The 20191-nt window shown below is 38.5% G+C and overlaps 2 protein-coding genes across 3 annotated transcripts; one reads left to right on the forward strand and one right to left on the reverse strand.

Annotated features, from left to right (window-relative positions):
• The first annotated feature begins 2952 nt into the window (after nt 1–2952).
• l(3)87Df (cytochrome c oxidase assembly factor COX20 lethal (3) 87Df) lies at nt 2953–7277 on the forward strand. Its single transcript, XM_022068101.2, has 3 exons — nt 2953–3847; nt 5833–6014; nt 7002–7277. Exons 1-3 carry the CDS (start codon nt 3821–3823, stop codon nt 7144–7146), a joined length of 354 nt encoding a protein of 117 aa, XP_021923793.1. The 5' UTR covers nt 2953–3820; the 3' UTR covers nt 7147–7277.
• Nucleotides 4963–18676, reverse strand: LOC110831746 (uncharacterized). Of its 2 annotated transcripts, XR_015535930.1 has the most exons (4): nt 15930–18676; nt 15636–15828; nt 11035–15299; nt 4963–6932 (listed from the first exon to the last, which is right to left on the reverse strand). XR_015535930.1 is itself a non-coding variant. In XM_087351792.1 (3 exons), exons 1-3 carry the CDS (start codon nt 16133–16135, stop codon nt 14994–14996), a joined length of 705 nt encoding a protein of 234 aa, XP_087207918.1. In that variant the 5' UTR covers nt 16136–18676; the 3' UTR covers nt 4963–14993. The 2 variants fall into 2 exon arrangements, 1 of the variants encoding a protein (XP_087207918.1); XM_087351792.1 differs by having other exon boundaries at nt 4963–15299.
• Nucleotides 18677–20191: the final 1515 nt, after the last annotated feature.

Here is a 20191-nt window from a genome sequence, read left to right on the forward strand (position 1 = left end):
TAAAATCGATCAAAAGTCAGTTTTCATGATACTTTCGTAATCGTAATATATCGAATGAGTATCAGTTTACCTTGTAGGAGTTCTTAGAGTTGGTACTTCAAATACTTGATAACTCCTTCTTTCTGCTGAAGGGAAACGTTTTAGCATCTATCCGAAACTAGAAAATTGGAATTCCGTACGCCAAACCTCCTGTCGGCGACCTCAAGTTCAAGGTAATGAGAAGATGATAAGTAACAACGTGAGTTTTACATTGGGGTCTGTGTTTTGTGAAAAGTACATAAATCATTCGGTGCGTCGTATTCACAAAATATCGCGGTGTCCAGAGGAAAAGTGTCACCAAAATTACGAAAAAACGAACCTGAAATGTCACATCATACATAAAATAGCTAACATTGCGTGGGAGACGAATTGAATGATAATATTGACGTCTTACTTTTTACAAAACTTTCAATACACTTGTTAAAGAAACTCGCCAGTGGTCATCTGAACCCGGACAAATGGAATCCCCATCCCCACACTATTTGTGCAAGATAAATTGCATTCGATTTACGTAATTTACCGCTAGTACATTTCCCGTTTTGACCGGCTTTAAGTAGGTTAGAATTCAAAAACAGAATTTTATTAAGCGAAAGTACGGTCTTATTTCTGAAATAAATAAAGAAAACCACGAAAAACTTCAGTCAGGACAACCGGTCTCGGACCTACATCGAATCGATTGTAGGAACAAGATTATTTAATTCCCGAGGCACATTAAAAGCATAAACGCGAATTTTGCAGGAGATTTTCTTATGCTTAAAAATTTTCTATTTCGAGTCTAACAAATTGAAATTGTGTACCAGCCACAATTATTCACATACGCAAACACATCACTAAATTCTATGCTGATTTACCATTCGTGGTAATGAAGATGTCCAACAGCATGAACAATTTAAAGACGCATTCGCTGAAAGTTCTGCTCTGTTTCTCTGCCATTCGAAATATTTTTATTCAGTTTTAATTTGAAATTTGCTCGCTGCAGGCGCCTCAAGCGCCGGATCCACGGTCAGGAACTCGTGATACTACTTCGGAAGGGGAGCGACAGGACGAGATTACTGCGTCTGCGCTGCTTACAGAAAACAGAAAATGCTTTTAATAGGCAGAGTAACCATCTTTCAGGAATTTTCCTCTTATCCAGTTTTTCCGGTGCGCGTCTTCTGACGTGTTCCAATTCACAAGCAAGTGCGAATCCTTGAAGTCACTCGGCAGGACTCCTTTGACAAGGGAAAGACGTCCACTTGCACGAGACAGCAGTGGAAAACGCGAGTGGGGTGCGAACCCACAATCCCAGTGCTCAAGATGCCCAAAACTGGCTGTGGTCGTCATCTTCTATAAAATTGATTTTAATTTATTCTCACAAAACTACGAAGAATGATTGAACAGAACTCGATCGAGTATTCGAAATATCAAACTAAATCACGTACAAGAGAACTTTTTCATTTAAAATTTATTAGACAGAAATTATTGCGTTAATATGAAGAAACGCGCGGTCTGAGGCGTGGGCCTTGTGCCACTTGGTCGTCAGGTCCGTGGGTTCGAATCCTACTCAAGCCATGGATGTTAGTCCGCGTTTTTCTGTGTTATTCTGTCCTGTGTACAGGTAGAGGCCTTTCGACGGGCCGATCCTTTGTCCATGGAGTCCTACCAAATGTCTATAGATCGAGCCAAAGAAAAGTTGGGACACTCAGTGCTCAAGGCACTGAAGAACAGGAAGTCTAAATATCCTAAGTAAGTAGTATCCTGTCTTTTGTAACTCTTTTTTAACAATTTTATGTAGTAGCCATATATTTTGGATGCGAAAAAACACAGTTTAATATGTGATTTAACAAACTCTTTCATCTTGAATTTTATAGAGTTCACCATATGAATGCTGAAAATACATTGGAATCACTGACCCTGAAGCCTAGTCGCTTCCTGTACCATATCAGTTCAGTGAAGTATGGTCAAATACTGTTGCCAGAGATCCCAGGCAACACTACACCAAGACTAATGGTAACTGGACACCAATGTGCTGGATACTTGTGAATGATTCCATTTAAAATACATCTGACCATGATTCTATGTCAGAAACTGCACAGTCAGAACTCACATGTCACTGATAATTGTGATACAACCCTAATTCTACTTCGCACATATCGTTACTTATATCCTCAATAATCCATTGTGACACCCTCCTAGTTGCCTGGCACAGTGGAATAAACAAAATTCTTTTAAATTAATTATTCAGTTTTGTCCGTCTAATCACAGTTATATTTAAAATTTACAAATAAGATAATTAAATTATCATTTTATGTTCCACATCGAATAATCGATTTACATTTGGAACATATCGATTATTCGATGTGGAACATAAAATGATAATTTAATTATCTTATTTGTAAATTTTAAATTTTAAATATAACTGTGATTAGACGGACAAAACCAAATAATTAATTTAATATTTGATTCACAATATGACGCAATTATACTATCTTATTAAAAATTATTTTAGCACAGCAGTGGATATCTCACCTAATCATTTCTCTCCCCATGCGAAGCAAACAAGTACAACCTCATGTTTCTGCTTCACGAGAATATCAGTGCACATGTCCAGAACCTCGCTACAATTTCACCTCAGCACTCTCACCCTATCCGTCCATTTTTTGACGTGAATACGTCTTTAAAATCAGGCCGACGTATGGGATACCAGGACGGAAACGGCGATGTAACGTTTGTAGGGTGATCCATTCCGACACTATAACACGATTGAAATAAATGTGGTCTCGTTCAATCAGGTGTACGACTACGATGCGAGCATGACCTTGAGTTGGCGCCGCGCATGCGCGAGGCGCGGGTGGGGGCCCGCGGCGACTGGCACCAATTTTGGGCGTGGGCGAAAATTTCCGGGCAGTATATCTCGCGACTCCGATGTGCTAGCTAGCTGATTTTGGTGCCAAACGAAAGATCTCGTCTAGATCTGTCGATTTAAGCCATGAAAGTGAACTTTGTTGGTGACAAATTAAAAAATAAATTGTGAAAAATTTAAAATTTCTGATGTCGGCCAATACTCACCGAAAAGCCCAGGGGATATACAAGCAATGCATCTCATCGGAAAGGGCGTCTAATCAGCCATCGATCATTATCGCCATGTCAGTGGCGGAAAGAGTGAGACGGCTTCGGGAACGTCGGAAATTCGACGCGGCGCGAGCACCTCGACGGCCGCTATCGCTGAGCCGATGGAGGTACAGTGCTCAGACGAGGCTCCCGCAACTACCGAAGACGACTGCGATGTCCATATCCCAAAGAAAATATTACCCGCTAACGCAGACGTATTCACGTAAAACCCACGGCCGTGTCTCGACACAGCCACACCCCGAGTTTTTTATACTTGTTGAGAGTATGGATCGCAAAGTTTCAGAAGTGCTTACTGCAGTAAGCACCTCTGAAACATCGGTCAGTTTCTACCAGATAGCATGAAGCAATGTCCCAAAAGATAGATGTTTAAAATTAATTGTTCGGGTTGTGTGGCTACAGGGATATGGGAAAGTAGGTGTGTTATTACCGACTGGCCGCTGATCGTTCTTGAAATAGTTATATAACTTGTGGGTAGATGGCAGTTCAATATACACGTTTCGGCATAGGCTATGATGTTCTAACTTTTAACTTTGAGGTTACGACGTAAATGTTGGTTTTATCTATGGTACAATCTGATTACTGTCGAATGTCGGATAGTGGTAAACGTGAATAATATTTATGTTTGCTATTTTAAGTTGTTTATATTTAATGAGCTGTTAGAAGTTTCTAAATGTCGAAAGAAACGGACGATGTAGAGGTAAGTTCAACATCAAATTGGGGATTCGTCTACAGACGAAATAAAACGTGTAATGCACAAATGTACGTAATGGTACTATGATTACTGATTGTAAAGTATTAATTAAAGTGATTATATATAATATAACTATATTTTTCCAAGGGTAGCAATATTGTGTTGAAACTAATAGTAGGGTTTTTTCCTACCAAGTTTCATTTTGTCACCAAGTAGTAGTGAAAGCTCAACATATTTTTATTGCATGCAGTTATCAGGAATGCCCAAAATTAACAAATCTTAAGTGTTATTATGAACCTCTGTCATACAGAATTTTACATTTATATATGTAGTGTGTGGGAGAGAAATAGTGTACAGAATTTTTGTTGAAATGCAACATACATACATCTCTATTACATTCCATGCATCCATAAATTAGTTGGATGACAATATTATGTGGAATAAGTTGTAGTGATTTAATATATGTAAGTACAATCCATACTATAAAATTACACAAAAACAAAGGTTCTTTCTTGATGAGAATGAAAATATGTAATCCCTTGTATAGACTTCTACATGAATTTCTATGTTTGACACTAGTCATAATCTAACAATTTTGTTTTGTAAAGTAAATATCTTTTAGCTGTTAGATGACTTCCCCCCCCCCAAAAAAAAAAAAAAAAATTCTGTGCTTCATTATGGAGTGAAAATAAGGAAAATAAACTGGTTTGAGTCTGCCAGTGTTGCTGACATGCAATATAGCTCCAACTGTGTAACATGCTCCATTTAGGTGATTATCAATTTGCAAACCCATTTGTATAGACTTTCCATTTTAAAGAATACTTTAAGCATATTGTAGTGAGTTATTTGTTATAAATTTTGTATTTGTTTTATCAAGATTTAGGGCCAGCTTGTAGGCATTAAACCATTTACTCATGTGAGAGAGAACTATGTTTGATGTTGCACAGAAATCATCAAAAATTTTACTAGACACTTGTGTCATGATAAGATACCATGGCACAAATGAGAGGTCAATATGAAGTTTAAAGAATATGAATGAGACTGAACTGGTTCAGAATGGGAACAGATATTTGGTTTTCATACCAGCAGGAACTTTTTGAAATTGGAATTTGCATTGACTATTCCATGAAGACTCTTTGTTTATTATTCAGTAAGTATGGCAACCTTCTCAGTACAGTTTAACGAGATTGTGTTTAGACACACAAATCTTTTCTTACATGAATGTTTTTTAATGTGATGTCAGCAAAGAGATTTCTGCCATGTCTTGTCAAATCAAGCTGTGGGCTGTGATTTTATGCATGTGAAAGAAATACAACAAAAACAGACTTTTGTTTTAGATTACCATTGAAAGCATTAATATAAGCTTCTTATATATGACAATTTCCATTGATCAGTCCTTTCAAAATAAATGTTTAAAAAAGGCTTTGGTACTTATTAAAGCAACATAATATCTTAAAGTTAAACGTTATATGACATATTTCAAACCCACAGTCCATCAGCATGTTATGTGTTATGTGCATATACATTTAATGTATTATTGTGTCATCCCATATGATGACAGTGGTTATCTGATATAGGAAACACACTTTGTTGATGTTCTTGGTATTTTGCTCCCTATTGAAGAACATTAAATAAAGAACTAGAAGGGATACATGCAAATTATTACAGAAATGAATGATTTTCAAATATTACTCAGTCAAACACAGTGTCAAATAGCCTATCTGATTTTGTTAAAGAAAATTATTGAGTTGTTTGTGAAGCTGTTTGCAACAGTGCACCAAACTTAATAGTGTTTTTAATAAAAATCCATGTCTCAATAAATTGTCATTTATAACCTTGTAGCCAGCAGGTCAGTAAAGAAGTATGAATTCAGCCCTAAGGCTAGGGACCCACTGGCCTAAGTCTGGAAAGGACTGAGAACCTAAGTGTTAAATTATCTTAAGTTTTAATACAGTATTTTAATGTTAAAGTGTTTTAATTTCATATTACAGAAGAAATCGGTGATTATTTTTGGTCGAGATGTAAGCACCATACCCTGCTTCAGAAATAGCTTCTTGTATGGAATTGAAAGTGGATTTGTAGGAGGCTTGACTTACTTCTTGTTCACCAGCAATACCAGAGTGGCAACACATGTGGGATTCACATCATTTGTTATTGTTACAATGTCTTACTGGTAATAAGATTGCAATAAATGTAAATATATGGAATATATGCAAAAAGACTTATGTTTTCATATTAGGGAAAGTAATGAATATGCCATGCAGTAAACTCCAATTATCTGAGCTAATGAAAGGGAGAAGATGCATAAATAAAAAAAATATATCAAAATGTTTTGTTTGGTGCATTATAGAACTTTATAAATTGCTTTGCTTTTTTTTACACAATTAACCTTTATTTTAAGAAATCACTTATTTTTGTGTAAAATTGATCTTTGAGACTAGAGGTTCTCATGGCAATGAAGATGTAAATTTGGTCTTCTGGATTGTGATATTGTAGGTGGTTTACAGTGTTTCAGAGTAAAGTAATCCCTCCATCTTTGACAGATTAGTTTCTTATCTGAGATTCTGTTGTTGGTTTTAAATTTTATATTAGTTATGGAAAGTTGCGTTCTTTAGGAAACGCAGTGGAGATTACCCAAAAGTCTTTCGTAAAACTTCCTTGTAATAGTAAATTTACACACTTGGTACTCTTTTAACACACTGGCTGGAGTATGTACATTTTCCCTTATCACATTCTGTGTTTAAATTACAGTGGCCTAATTTATCTACATTAATTTTATTACAGTACTTTGTATTACTACCACGGTGGTCTAGCGGTTAGAACGCTGGCCTTGTAATCCTGGGGTCTTGGGTTCAATTCCCGGCGGTACCCGAATTTATAACTTGTGTTGGGCAAGGCCGTGGTCTAGGCAACACAGAGTTTTCCTCCGGGGGCTTCACCCGTTTTTCTCCGTGGCATCCCAACAGTTACTCCATACTCCATTCACACACAGAAGAAGGCAATGGCAAACCACTTCTGGATCATCTGCCAAGAACGTATATGAACAGGTCCCAGTTCGAGAAAAGGATGGAAGGATCCTGTTCATATGGACCTGTTGTCAGACAGAACACTGAATAAATAAAAATAAATAATAGTTTACCACAAATACTTTATTTTATAGGTTTCACTGTCGATGGCAGTGGTCCAAGGAGAAATTTACACATGGTCAGTTGCAGGCTGTTATGAAGAAGCATGCAATGTACGAAGGAACTGATTATGATCTGACTCACAAAGGTGAAGTGCGTGATGTTAAAAATGAACCATGAGATTCACTTTTATGAGGTGCTGTGACAGAATCATGTAGCAATTGAACTGTATATTGACAGGTACAAGTTAAAATATAATGTGTTTTATTTAAGAAATTTTACTGTGGATTAAAAAAAATATCAAATTGTTATGTTTTCTGTATGGGTATTTAGGTATATCTTACATGAATTATGTCTCCTGAATTTTCTAGTCTCATTAGTATTTTATGATGATTCTAGCCAGGTTAAGATTTTAAAGCAAAGTTTTTTTTAAACAAAAATAAAATCAAGTAATACATGCATAGGCATTCTTCTCCAATATTAAAATATTAAAGGAGTATGTGTGGATTGGATTCAACAGGCTCAGGATAGGCAGGTTGTTGTGAACTTTCATGTTCCATAAAGGACACCAAAATTCCTGGTCAGCTGAATGTTATTGGCTTTTCAAGGGCATTGCTCCGTGAAGTTTATGGTACAGGAATACTCCCAATGTTTCAAGACAAAATCCATCGATACATTTACTTTTGAGATTAAACCATTTTTAATTTAGTACAATGTGTTTGAAAATTATATTTTTCCTGTTTTCAGCATAAATAAAACACTGTTGACATACAAAAGTAACTAACTAACTAGATGGCTTACCGAACCCGAAGGTTCATCACCGAATTAACCAAAGCCCTCCACCGGACCCTGTCCTGGGCCAACAAACTCCAGTTTCCTTCAACTCCTATCTCCCATAGATCCCGCCTGAGATTATCCCCCCATCTACGTCTAGGTCTCCCCAGCGGTCTCTTCCCTTCAGGTTTCCCAACCAGTACCCAGTGCACACCTCTTGTCCCATCCATGCGCACTACATGCCCAGCCCATCTCATTCTTCTCGACTTAATCACCCTGACAATACTGGGGGAGCAGTACAGATTTTTAAGCTCGTCATTATGCAGTTTTCTCCACGCCCCATCGTCTTCCCTCTTAGGCCGAAATATCCTCCTCAACACCCGATTCTCAAACACCTGCAATCTGTGTTCCTCCCTCTGAGTGAGAGACCATGTTTCGCACCCATACAAAACAACAGGCAAGATTATTGTTTTGTATACTTTAATCTTCAGGTTCTTAGAAATCAAACGGGAAGACAAAATGTTTTGAACTGAGAAGTAGCAAGCATTTCCAGAATTTAAACTCCTCCTAACTTCCTCATGAGTATCATTTTGATTTGTTATTGTTGTTCCCAGATATCTGAACTTTGTAACCCTTTCAAAGGACTTATTAGCTACCCTAAGATAATTTTGCCCACCTGTCTTCTGATGACGAGATACTAACATGTACTTAGTTTTTTCTGAATTTACTTCTAGCCCCACCTGTCTACTAGCCTCTAGTAAAACTTCTGCGTTCCTCTTTATTGTATTTATACCGTCCCCCAATAAATTAATACATCAGCATATGCAATAGCTGATGTGTCCCATTAAATTGCAAACCCTCCTGCCTATCTTGGACTTTCCTGATGGCATATTCTAGCGCAAAGTTAAAGAGCAAGGGAGACAAAGCATCTCCTTGTAAGTTATTAATGCCTCAGTAACAGACATCAAAATGCAGTGTGCGAAAAATTATGGCCCTACACTGTTATTTAATTAATGTCTTTAGACTAATACATTTATTTATGCTCAAAAGCAAGGGTTCTCAACTCGCAAGCTGCATACAGCTTGCTGATGTGTTTTGTGTGGCCTGCTTAGTTTTTCTGATTTTCTGACATATTTTGAAAATAGTTGCAACTGAAATCAAATATTGAAGTGAATAATTAATGTTTTAAGTCTGGTACAGTTGATTCCTGAATATCCATGTGCAGATTTTTCAGGGGGTTCAGTTTTGGGAGAGTCTACAGAAGATACCGTCAAACGATACCTTTCATTTCAGTATTGGGGGGAAGAGTTTCTTCTGGTGGTCATGGTGGTGGAAAGAGGTGCTTGTTCTTTTTCAAACACATTAAAATCTGTTACATTTTATTGTGTTAGCGATAAAAGAAGGTATTTCAGTGAATATTACAATGAAGAACAACTACAACTGATGTGATGTTAATTTATGAAAGATGTTAAATATCGTTACAGCACCGGAAGGAATCTATTGCTGTACCAATTCTTAAGAAAGGTGATAAGACTGATTGTAACAATTATCGAGGAATGTTCCTCTTGTCATCTGCCTATATGTAACTTCTGGTGAAGCTGACTCCCTATGCCAATTAAATTACTGGGGATCTTCAGTGTGGTTTCCATTGTAGTAGATCTACAACTGATGAAATTGTTGTACACATACCAGATTATAGAGAAAAAGTGGGAGTACAGTGGGACAGTCCATCAGCTATTTATAGACTTGACTCAGTTAAAAGAGATGCTTTCTACAACATTTTGCTTGGATTTGGTGTACCTAAGAAGTTCATCATGCTAATTAAAACGTGTTTAAGTGCAATCTCTAGCAGAATTTGTATAGGTAAACATTGGTCCGATACATTTCCTATTCAGAATGGTCTCAAACTCTGTCACTGCTCTTTTTCAATTTTGTCATTGAATATGACAGCAGGAAAATCTATGAAAATCAGGGCGGTTTGGAATTGAATGGGACACATGAGCTTTTGGTCTATGCTGATTTTATTAATCTGTTGGGCGATAACATAAATACTATAAAGGCAAACACAGAAACACTCTTAAGGGATTGTAGGGATGTTGGTCTAGAAATAACTGCAGAAAAGACAAAGTATATGAATTCAAGACAGAACATATGGATAGCTAATGAATCATTCCAAAAAGGTGTAAAATTCAGGGACGACACTAACAAGTCATGACATTCATGGCGAAATCAAGAGCAGAGTAAATTCATGGAATACTTGCTGTCATTCAGTCCAAAATCTTTTGTCCTCCCATTGCATATCAAAAAACTAAAGATTCTTTCGATTCTAAATATATACAAAAGTGTAATTTTGCGTCATGCTGTATGGGTGCAAAACTTGGTCTCTCACTTTGAGGGAGGAACATAGATTGAGGGTCTTTGAGAACAGTGTTTTGAGGAAGACGTTTGGACCTAAATTGGAGGAAGACAGATCATGGAGAAAACTGCATAATGATGAGCTTCACGGCCTATACTCCTCACCTGATATTCTTAGGGTGATTAAATCAAAAATGATGAGGTGGGCGGGACATGCGGCATGCATGGGGGAAGGGGGGGGGTGTTTACAAGGTATTGGTTAGGAAGCCTGGGAAGACCTAGTTGTAGATGAGAGGATACCATTAAGACAGACCTTAGGGAGATGGGAATCGATGGCGTGAACTGGATGCAGCTAGCTCAGGGTAGAGTCTGGTGGCAGGCTTTTGTGAACATGGTGATAAACCTTTGCATTCCATAAAGAAAGTGGGTTATTCATTGACAAGCTGAGTATACAATTGACTTTTCCAAGAATATCCTGCACCCTAGAGTGAGTGGGTGACTTAAACATTGTATTAGTAGTTAGGAAAATAAATTGTTGGGAAAACAGTAAATGTGTTTCACTTGAGTTATATAGTGTACATCTGGTATGGAGCAGATTATGTACAGTGCAACTTTTGAGTAAGCTGGAGTTGTTTTTTTCATTGATGACTCCTGTTGGCAGGGAGTGAGGCATCTGCTACATTGTTCACAGCTCCAGGAGCTGCGTAAGTCATTCACTTGGAATGACTCCTTCATGAACTACCCTTTCCTAATTGTACATCAGTTCTGGGTGAAAATTATAATTAACACTTGTGGGTCTTATGTAGGATGGCTGGAAATATTGAGAAAATTGTATTGACATTAAAACAGAACCTTGAGTTAACTGAAGAATTTGAGAATGGTGACAACCAAAGATTATGGGTTAGAGATTGAGTTTGTAACCACTACTCTTCATTTTACCTTATAAGGTGTGCACTAGCTCACAATTGACTGTCATGGTCATAGTCGGTGATATATAAGGTTACGTTGGATTCATCTGTAAGGGTTAACACAGTCGACTTTGGTTTCTCTGGTAGGATGAAACTTGGTCATGTTCATGGCCTGCTTGCAGCTAGCTGTTAAACAAGTAATGCAATATGTTGTAGAAGTCTCTTATTTACTGTAACCACACATTTATGTTACAACAGTGACAGATGTATGCCTTGATAATGATTACATTATCAACTTAAGTTGGTTGCAGTTATACCATGATGTGTGCATATACCTCTTACACTCCACACACTAAATTTCTTAAGTTAGAATTTGGTGATAAAATTAAAATTAAATCTGTGGCGTAACAGCCCTTTGAGAGCCAAAGCCAACTAGCTGGCTGCTGGCCTCACGTTCACATGCCTAAGCAGAGGTGAATGTTTATCCAACCAGATATAGGGTGACGTGTGGTCAGCACGACGAACCCTCAGCCATTGCTAGCTTTCCTGACCGGATTACGCTACTCATTGTAGCTCCCCAATTTCCTCACGATACTGGATCGGCACCGGTCCCATACACTGGTCGAAAGCTCATGAGAAAATTTCTTCTCCCCCGAGACCTGAACCAGCGTGCACCGGTCCGAAGCATGAAGCCTCAGACCGCGCAGCTACGGCGCGGGACACTAGAATTTGGTGATAATTCCTAATTAAATAGAACAGAATGGAACCGCATTGGCATTGTGACTACTTCGGAAATCAAAACAAAGGAGAGCTGTGAATATTCCTGCCAACTTAACAAATTACAAATAGGATACATAGTTAGAGTAAATCTCTTACTCCTCATTGGTTAATAAAGTTATAAAATATAACCAAGAAATATGTATAAATAAATAAGGTTTCCTTTTGGCTCAAGGCCCTGGGTTCAGTGACACACCACTCATTTTCTTCAAGAACATTGAAAGTTCTGTTCAGACAGTTGTGGCAAACAGTGCAATAAGATACAAATTTCACTAAAAGGATCAGTATCTAAATCTAAACACAAAAACAAATACTTACATTCATATCTTTCTCATCTAGCAGTTGGGGTAAACTTGGCACTTAGAAGCGGATGTGCCACTTCCATTGTTAAGTGTGAAATGCACAAAAAGCCAACAATATAGAATATTTAACTGTACAATGACTAGTAAAAACAAACATGTAAATTAATTAAGAAATTAATGGAATTATAACTTGATATCAAATGATTCTTTGATGAGCGGCTACAAATAATTGCATTCATAAGATGATGCTATCACGCTGGCCTTCTCAGAATTCTTGCTGATGAAGGTGACAACATAATAGGATTATGGGGAAAAAATGATGGCATAATCTCAGGCTGTCTTCCGTGAATCCAGTTAACATTGTTTTGAATGTGGAGGAAACTTTCTTCAGATGTAGAAGAATGCAAAGAAGAGATCAGCAAGTCCAAAATTGTGCGCTGTGAGTAGTTTCAAAAACATCAACAATTAACACTGAAGAATGGCTACAGGATGTTGCATGTGAACTCGGCTTCGAACACATGCCAGACAGATATTGTCAGTGATGCAGCGAAACAAAAGCATGAAGTACGGTGGGGAAGATGAGAGTGAAATTTGTACTGCCACATGGAGAAGACTAAACAGCTCACATGAAGAAGCTACTATTTCAGACTGTTTCTCAAAATATATGTTGATTATGTAAAAATTGAAAAGTAATTTGTTAAGTTCTGTGAATGCACCAAACAAAATATATGATACATATTCGATTATCTGTTTTTTGATTATTCATGTGTTTTCTCCCAGTCATTAGCCCATATAATCGGGAATTTACCATATTTAAAGTATTACTATGTAAATGGACAGCCAGATGTTTTTCATTTCAAAGAAGAGTAACTTGATAAACATATTTTTATCAAGCTGAGTTTGTAGGGAGCAGTTTTTACATTGCTTAGTGCAAAATGGGGACAATTTACAAATTCACCATGTCAGAGAACATCCTAAATTATACCCTTTACAGCTACTCCTTTATAGTTTTGTCATGAATTTCAAGTTTTCTTCTTGAACGTGCATGATTACAGACTGCAAAGTGAGTTAGCTGCAAATGTCAAAGTCCGAGATGTAGTTAATTATTGCTGATTCAGAGTGCAGGATGTAAGGACTCCTTCCTACTGAGTGTTTTCGTGCTTTTTCCCTTGAAATTATGCAGCTATTGGTGGAAGAGATGAACAGATATTACCACCTGAACTTTGACTCACTTGAGGAAGAATGCTCCCCTCTGCCTGACAGGACTCTACAGAAATTGTATTTATTTTTATCTATTATTGTGCAGATGGGCCGTGACCAGAACAATGGATTTAAGGACTACTGGTAAATTAGAACACTTCTTTTTTGTATTTTATGGAAAAACAGTGAAATTCGACATTCTTCCATATACTGAGATTTGTACATTTTAATGACAACAGAAATTAACCTGATGGGACATGAAAATTATCACAGGCTGTAGAAAATGAGAACTATTTTTGATAAGCTCAATAATACAAGGATTTAAAACCTGGGTCATAAACTGTACATGGATAATATTTTTTTTTCTCTTGTGACTTATTTCATGATTCACATTCAAAGGCCATAAATCGCTGTGGTATTGTCATATCAAATCAAAAAGGAACCCTAATGACTTTGGGAAGAAACAGGCAGAAAAGTGGTGACTCGACAGCCACAGTATGGAAAGACAGAACATGTGCCATGAGGCACAGATGGCACAAACGTCACTAAGGTGCCAACGTGTGGACCAATGGTCTGGCTGTATTCGAATTCGGAGCAAGATGAGGGTGATGTGGGCAGTGGATGATGCTTTGTCTTCATAACAGGGGCTCCATATACGATTTAAACGAATTGTGTAAGAAATATAATTTCGGAATATCAACAGGAGAAACCGAAGTCATGGCCTTTATTGGGAAAGACTCAAATAAGATCAAAACCGTATCTTATAACACTTCAAATGGTTGGGCTGCAATATAATTTATACATATGAAAACGATATAAACGAAAAATAACATAGATTCCAGGCAATATGTGGAACTGTACAGGATCCAAAGAAGTAAAACTAGGCAAGAAACAACAATAATATTTTATAAGGCCATGGCGGTGCCAACACTGTTATATGGATGTGAAATTTGGATGGCGACATAAAGAGATGTTAGTTGGATACAAGCAGCGGACATGATATTTCTTCGAAGAGATAGGATGTACAAAAACAGGTTAAAAAATGAACACCGAGGCACTGAGAGCAGCTATAAAGAGAGAAAACTGAACTCTACGTAGAGATGACAGTGAACGGAGAGCCGCCACAGGTCAGTGTGTTCGGAATGTCAGACGAAGAACGTGTTGCGGCAGCTGTGGTGATTTTAATTCTTTTGAAGAGGAGAAGACAGAACAATTTCGGTGAGCCGTGGATACGACCGTGAGGAGAGCCATTAGCGTACAGGAAAGGCTGTTGGTCGCATTACGTTTCTTGACAACAGGTGTGTATGAAGGATACTGTATTTCAGTAACAGAATATGTTATATAATAATCGTTTTAATAATTTTTAAAACTTTTTCGTTTACTTATTTACTTTTAGGGGATTGTTGCAAGTTTAAGTTTACTTGTTTCGGATACCTAAGTGCACAATCAGTGGTATAGTACCAGAAGTGTGCAAAGCAATAACGAAACTAGAAATACTAAAGGTAAGTGCAACAAACCATGGAAACTAAACATAAATTCTGTCTAGAGTTTATTCTTTGCTCTGTGATAAAAATAACAGTTATTGATTAATATAACACAAACATATATAAGTAGATAGATAGGTAATACACATTCAGATGTCTTGACGTGATGACGGTGTTCCTGAAGCCAGTGACAATGCGGCAGGAGAAAAGGACGAACCTGGTGATGCTCAGGGCGCGGATAACCCATCGTCTGCTGCTGACGTATCTAGTAATACGCGCATGATACTGCGCTTTGCTCGCCGCATTAGCAATGGGTTGCGCAGTGCGCACAGTTCTGCCACAACAAAATCACCAAATTTTTGGAGGTCCCGAGGTGAATCAAATATTTCCATGGCCCTAGCAATCAGTTGATTTTTCTCAGTACATATCTTCCTCTTGTTTGGCTTTATGGATGCTGGTGTTGTTGGGAAGTGTGAAGCTGACGGTGCAGTGTCGTTGTGGCTTGTGTCTTCTGTATTGGGTGAATCATCCATCTGAAATCACGTCAGAAGATTGAGGGGAAAGTTGTGTTCTACTCAGTAAGCTTGTAGAGAATGTTCTGCTGATGGAAACATGTTGCCACTCGGTAATGTTGGAAGACAATTATTCCCGCAATGCCAAAGAGATACGTGACGAGTACAGAAGCTATTTCGTATCAGCAGCTGGTGAAGTTCCCTGGCAGTATACACGAGTGTAGTGATATAAACAGATGTTTGAGTATGGCTGGCAAAGGTGCGCACACAGTCTCTTTCCTGTTGATTATTTTTTTAATCATTAAACATCGCAGTGTGAATACATATGTTCCAAACGTGGTATCGATATTTACTTACCTGAGAATTCTCTTCTTCCTTGGGTTTCTGTAGAGGTGGTGGCAGATCATTTCCCACTGATGACCGAAGGGAAATACTTCCCTCGAGAAACTTCATATTTTCGATGTACGGCCATTGCGATCTGAATGTGTCTGCTGAGCCTTGACTTGACCTTTTGGTCCGTGCTTTCCGCAACTCCCCGGTATACTGACACCTGTATCAAGGCATACAAACCTGCATTGCACATTCCATGATAACATTAACAAAAATTAAAGTACACGAATATTTGCTTCCGTAGTAATTTGTCACACTCACCGGAGGTTATGCAGTTTCCTTTGTACTTCATATACTGAGGTTTGAAACCTGGCTGCCATTCCCTGCAGTACTTTATTTTTTAAATCCTTGTTTCTGTACGAATTTTCAAAAACATTCCACAGACACGTCGCCGATTCGTACTCCTCAATCAAACGTTTCGTTTCTTCGGCAGTCCACATCATCTTCTTTCTCCTTGCGTCCTCCATTTCTGCTCTCGCGAGAGCGAATAAAAAGTTCAGCTGTTGAGCTCCACTATTCAAGAGTTTAGTGAGGTCACGGGCTCAGTCGCTGCATGGTTTACACGACGACAGGTAGCTCCCCTCTCTTTTCTTTGTTTAGACTTTAGACTTAGGGAAATACCTGCTCTCGGGACCTTTTACACGCAGATACCTGACCATAACCCCTAACGGTATTCTACAAACCCTCGCCGTGTAAACGTAGTATTATACCGGAGCTTATAAGTTGGTACCTGAAATAATGTCGTTTCATATCCTTACCCATCGGTAAGCTTTAAGATCTTTCCTTCATACCAGGCAACCCGAATATGAAAGGGGATAGTTACAGGTAAGCGGAAAGAATATTTCAAGGGTCAACAGAATGAATTCAAAGTTCAACAGAGACTAATATGAAGTGCTACAACTATTGGCGATGAAAGTTGCCTCTTTTAAGTTGTCGACAAACAATAAAACAATTCGTCAAAGAGTACAATCACTCACAGTGTGGAGGAACAGTATTGCAGGAAATCGAAGCATCAAGTTACTGCTCACTGCAAATATGGCAAATTTTTTTGGCGTTCAGTGGCTGCGAGCTTGGACGACCATTACAAAGAAATTATATTTAGATTTTCACAAAATATGGTGTAATGTAAGTGATTAATAAAAAGTGCAACTGATTGTGTCAAAATGAACATGCGCAGACAGACTCATTGCTGTCTTCCTCTTTCCATCTTATTTCCCCTTCTTTTAGTGACGTATTTGAAGCTCGCAGTTATTTTGCGTTCGCTGTGCATGCGATGCAAACATCCCTATGATATGAGAGAAGAATTTCTGCTTTTCAATGAACGAACATCAAATACTATTTTTTATTTATTTAGTGTTCTGTCTGACGACAGGTCCATATGAACAGGATCCTTCCATCCCTTTCTCGGACTGGGACCTGTTCATATACGTTCTTGGCAGATGATCCAGAAGTGGTTTGCCATTGCCTTCTTCTGTGTGTGAATGGAGTAATTGTTGGGATGCCACGGAGGAAAACTCCGTGTTGCCTAGACCACGGCCTTGCCCAACACAAGTTATAAATTCGGGCGCCGCCGGGAATCGAACCCGAGACCCCCAGGATTACAAGGCCAGCGTTCTAACCGCTAGACCACCGTCGTTCTCCATCAAATACTACAAGACAATAAATTTTTAAGCCCTTACTATACATGGTTTGAAGTGGAAATGTTGTTTTGGTATATGTAAAGACAAAGCAGCACCTATGACAACGATCAAAGACGATTTTCCCTACTAAAAAAAACAAACATTATTCACCGTGAAATGCTAAAAAAATGAAAATAATATCGATGACTATGCATGTACTGAGTTTTTAATTTTTACGCGTAATTGGTATAATTTCGTACGCATTCCTCTAATTTATATTTGTATTAGAAACAGCAGTCACATGCATTGTAACAACGAGGGTCGGAATAACCTTCATACACACCACTCCAGACCAATAACGGGCGCTTTTGTGAATGACGTCACTGTGTGTGTGAGAGAGAGACAGAGAGCCCAGTGTCGCAGAGCACGTGACCAGCTGAGTGGTAGATCATCATCATCATCCTTTTTTGGATTACGCGAATCACATCCCCCGGCCTCTAATTTGTCACTGAGGCTTGTCAGTAGGAAAGCGTTCACGCTGGCCGCGTTACGAGTGCTGCGAAGAGCCAGCTTCATCCACTTGTCGTGGGTTACTCTTAGCTTCCCTTCACCAGCTAGCAAGTTGGTCATTGGTGAGACTTCTCTATCATGGCCGTCTGGTTCATCGGATACTTATTAGGCCTTTCCACCGCGAAGAGGTGACACCTATGGGAGGGTGAGTGATAGGTTATGTACGGAATTGTTGGTATAATCTGCGTTTGTGTCCCGCGCCGTAGCCGCACGGTCTGAGGCATCATGCTACGGACCGGTGATACGGAATGCGCGCTGGTTCGAGTCTCGGGGGAGAAGAAATTTTCTCATGAGATTTTTGAGCAGTGTATGGGACCGGTGCCAACCCAGCATCGTGAGAAAATTGGGGAGCTACAATGAGTAGCGTAATCCAGTCATGAAAACTAGCAATGGCTGGGGGTTCGTCGTGCTGACCGAATGTTATCCTATATGTGGTTGGATGATCGTTCACCTCTGCAGCAGCCAGCCAGTCGACTTTGGCTCTCAAAGAGCTGTTACGCCACGGATTATCATCTGTAATAAATTCCAGGTTAAGGAAGCATGGAATTTCTTGTACTGCTATACTTGGTCTTCTCTTTTAGTAACTCTCTCAGGGCTACACTTCTATAGACTTCTAGTGTTCCATGTATCACAAATCATGTCCATATTCCGTTTCCCATATAGTTTCTTCCAGGGTGGGGTTTCAGCCCCACGCCCAATCCCCAACCTGGAAGACCAGGCCTCTGTATTTATGACCCCCAAAGACAGGGTGGCCCAACTATACCCTGGGCACTGGGTAGCTCAGGTACCTCGGGGGTGCCACTCCCCGTACCCACTACTGTGGGCCCCTGAGGGGCATCATATTCGTCCATGGGAAAAGTGTTAAGATTAGTCCTGACATCAGTATGGTAATGAAGGGGTGCCCTGTCTTGTTGATATCAGTGGGAACAATTGTATATTGTTATTGGGACAGTCTGTAAAATCTAATTCTCTATTTACATACATTCACAAAACAAAAGACACTGAATATATAATTTTTGCAGTAAGTAGTGAATTTGTCAAGTATGATAAGTTGAATTTAGTGGCTACTGCAGAAAAGTAACCAATGTTTCTGTATGCATAGATTTTTGAAGGGTTCTATGAACTTCAATTAATGTTTATGCAGACGTTTTCTCCTCCTACTGTAATTAATTTTGGCACAAAGTGATCAAGACATGCTTTTAAAACAGCTCGTATTTCACTTACCATTTCAAAATAATTTTGTAGTAGTAATTAAGATATTTGAAATCAACAGGAAATTTGTTGTCTGAAAACAAAGTCGTCTATCCATCGTTTCCGTGGTCTCCCTCTCATCCTTCTTCCCATCGGTCTCCATTCCATCACTCTTCTAGTTACCCTGTTTCCTTCCATTCTTGCAACATGGCCAAGCCAGGCTAATCTTTTGCTTTTGACCAGCCTCACAATATCTGCTCCCTGTATGATACAATCTAGTTCATGATTCATCCTAATTCTCCAGGAGCCATCACTGTTCTGTATTGGACCATAGATTTTCCATATTTTACGTTCAAATATTCTAAGTCGTTGCTCGTCAAAGCTAGTTAATGTCCAGGCTTCTCATCCATATGTGACTACTGGTCTTATCAGAACTTTATAGATTCTCAGTTTAAGTTCCTTCCCCAGTATTTTAGACTTCATTAAATTCTGATAGGCATAATAACATCTATTACCATTCACAATATGTGCTTTAATGTGTTACCGGGTTTATAATATTAATCTGTGAACCCAGATAATTAAAATTCTGCACTTATTCAAAATTATAATGTCCTATTCTCAATTTATTTGTGACATTTCTTTGCTGCTCTTGTAACTTTCATTTATTTTTGTCCTCTTAATTGTGTTTCTTCTATCAATTTTAATACTGTTTCTTCCAGTGCAACTTTATTTCTGCTAATAATAGCTATATCGTCTGCATACGCACTCTCTTGTATTGATTTTGTGCCCATGTGTCCTGAGATCTCAAGTTTCCGAATAGATGCTTCCAGCGTCAGGTTAAAAAGCATTGTTGAGAGAGCATCTCCTTGTCCAACTCCCATATTGACATTAAATGGTTTAGTTAGCTCACCATCTACTCTTACTACTGCCTTGGAGTCATATTAATATCCCTAGTTCAGATCATTTTATGACAAGTAGAAAGTCAAAGATTAAGATGTTCTGTAGTTCAGGAAGTGTTTTCACTGTCGAAGACTGCATCTGTACCATATAAAATCCTAGAATATATTCAGACCATTTTTGGCCATCTTCAGGTGGAAACATACACATATCACGCTGCAGAAATTTACTACTTACTGTTAAGAT

This window comes from Zootermopsis nevadensis, unplaced genomic scaffold (genome assembly GCF_977971745.1).
Source record: "Zootermopsis nevadensis isolate Lab colony 2312 unplaced genomic scaffold, Znev_1.0 Znev_ptg000020l, whole genome shotgun sequence".
Classification (NCBI taxonomy): Eukaryota; Metazoa; Arthropoda; class Insecta; order Blattodea; family Termopsidae; genus Zootermopsis; species Zootermopsis nevadensis.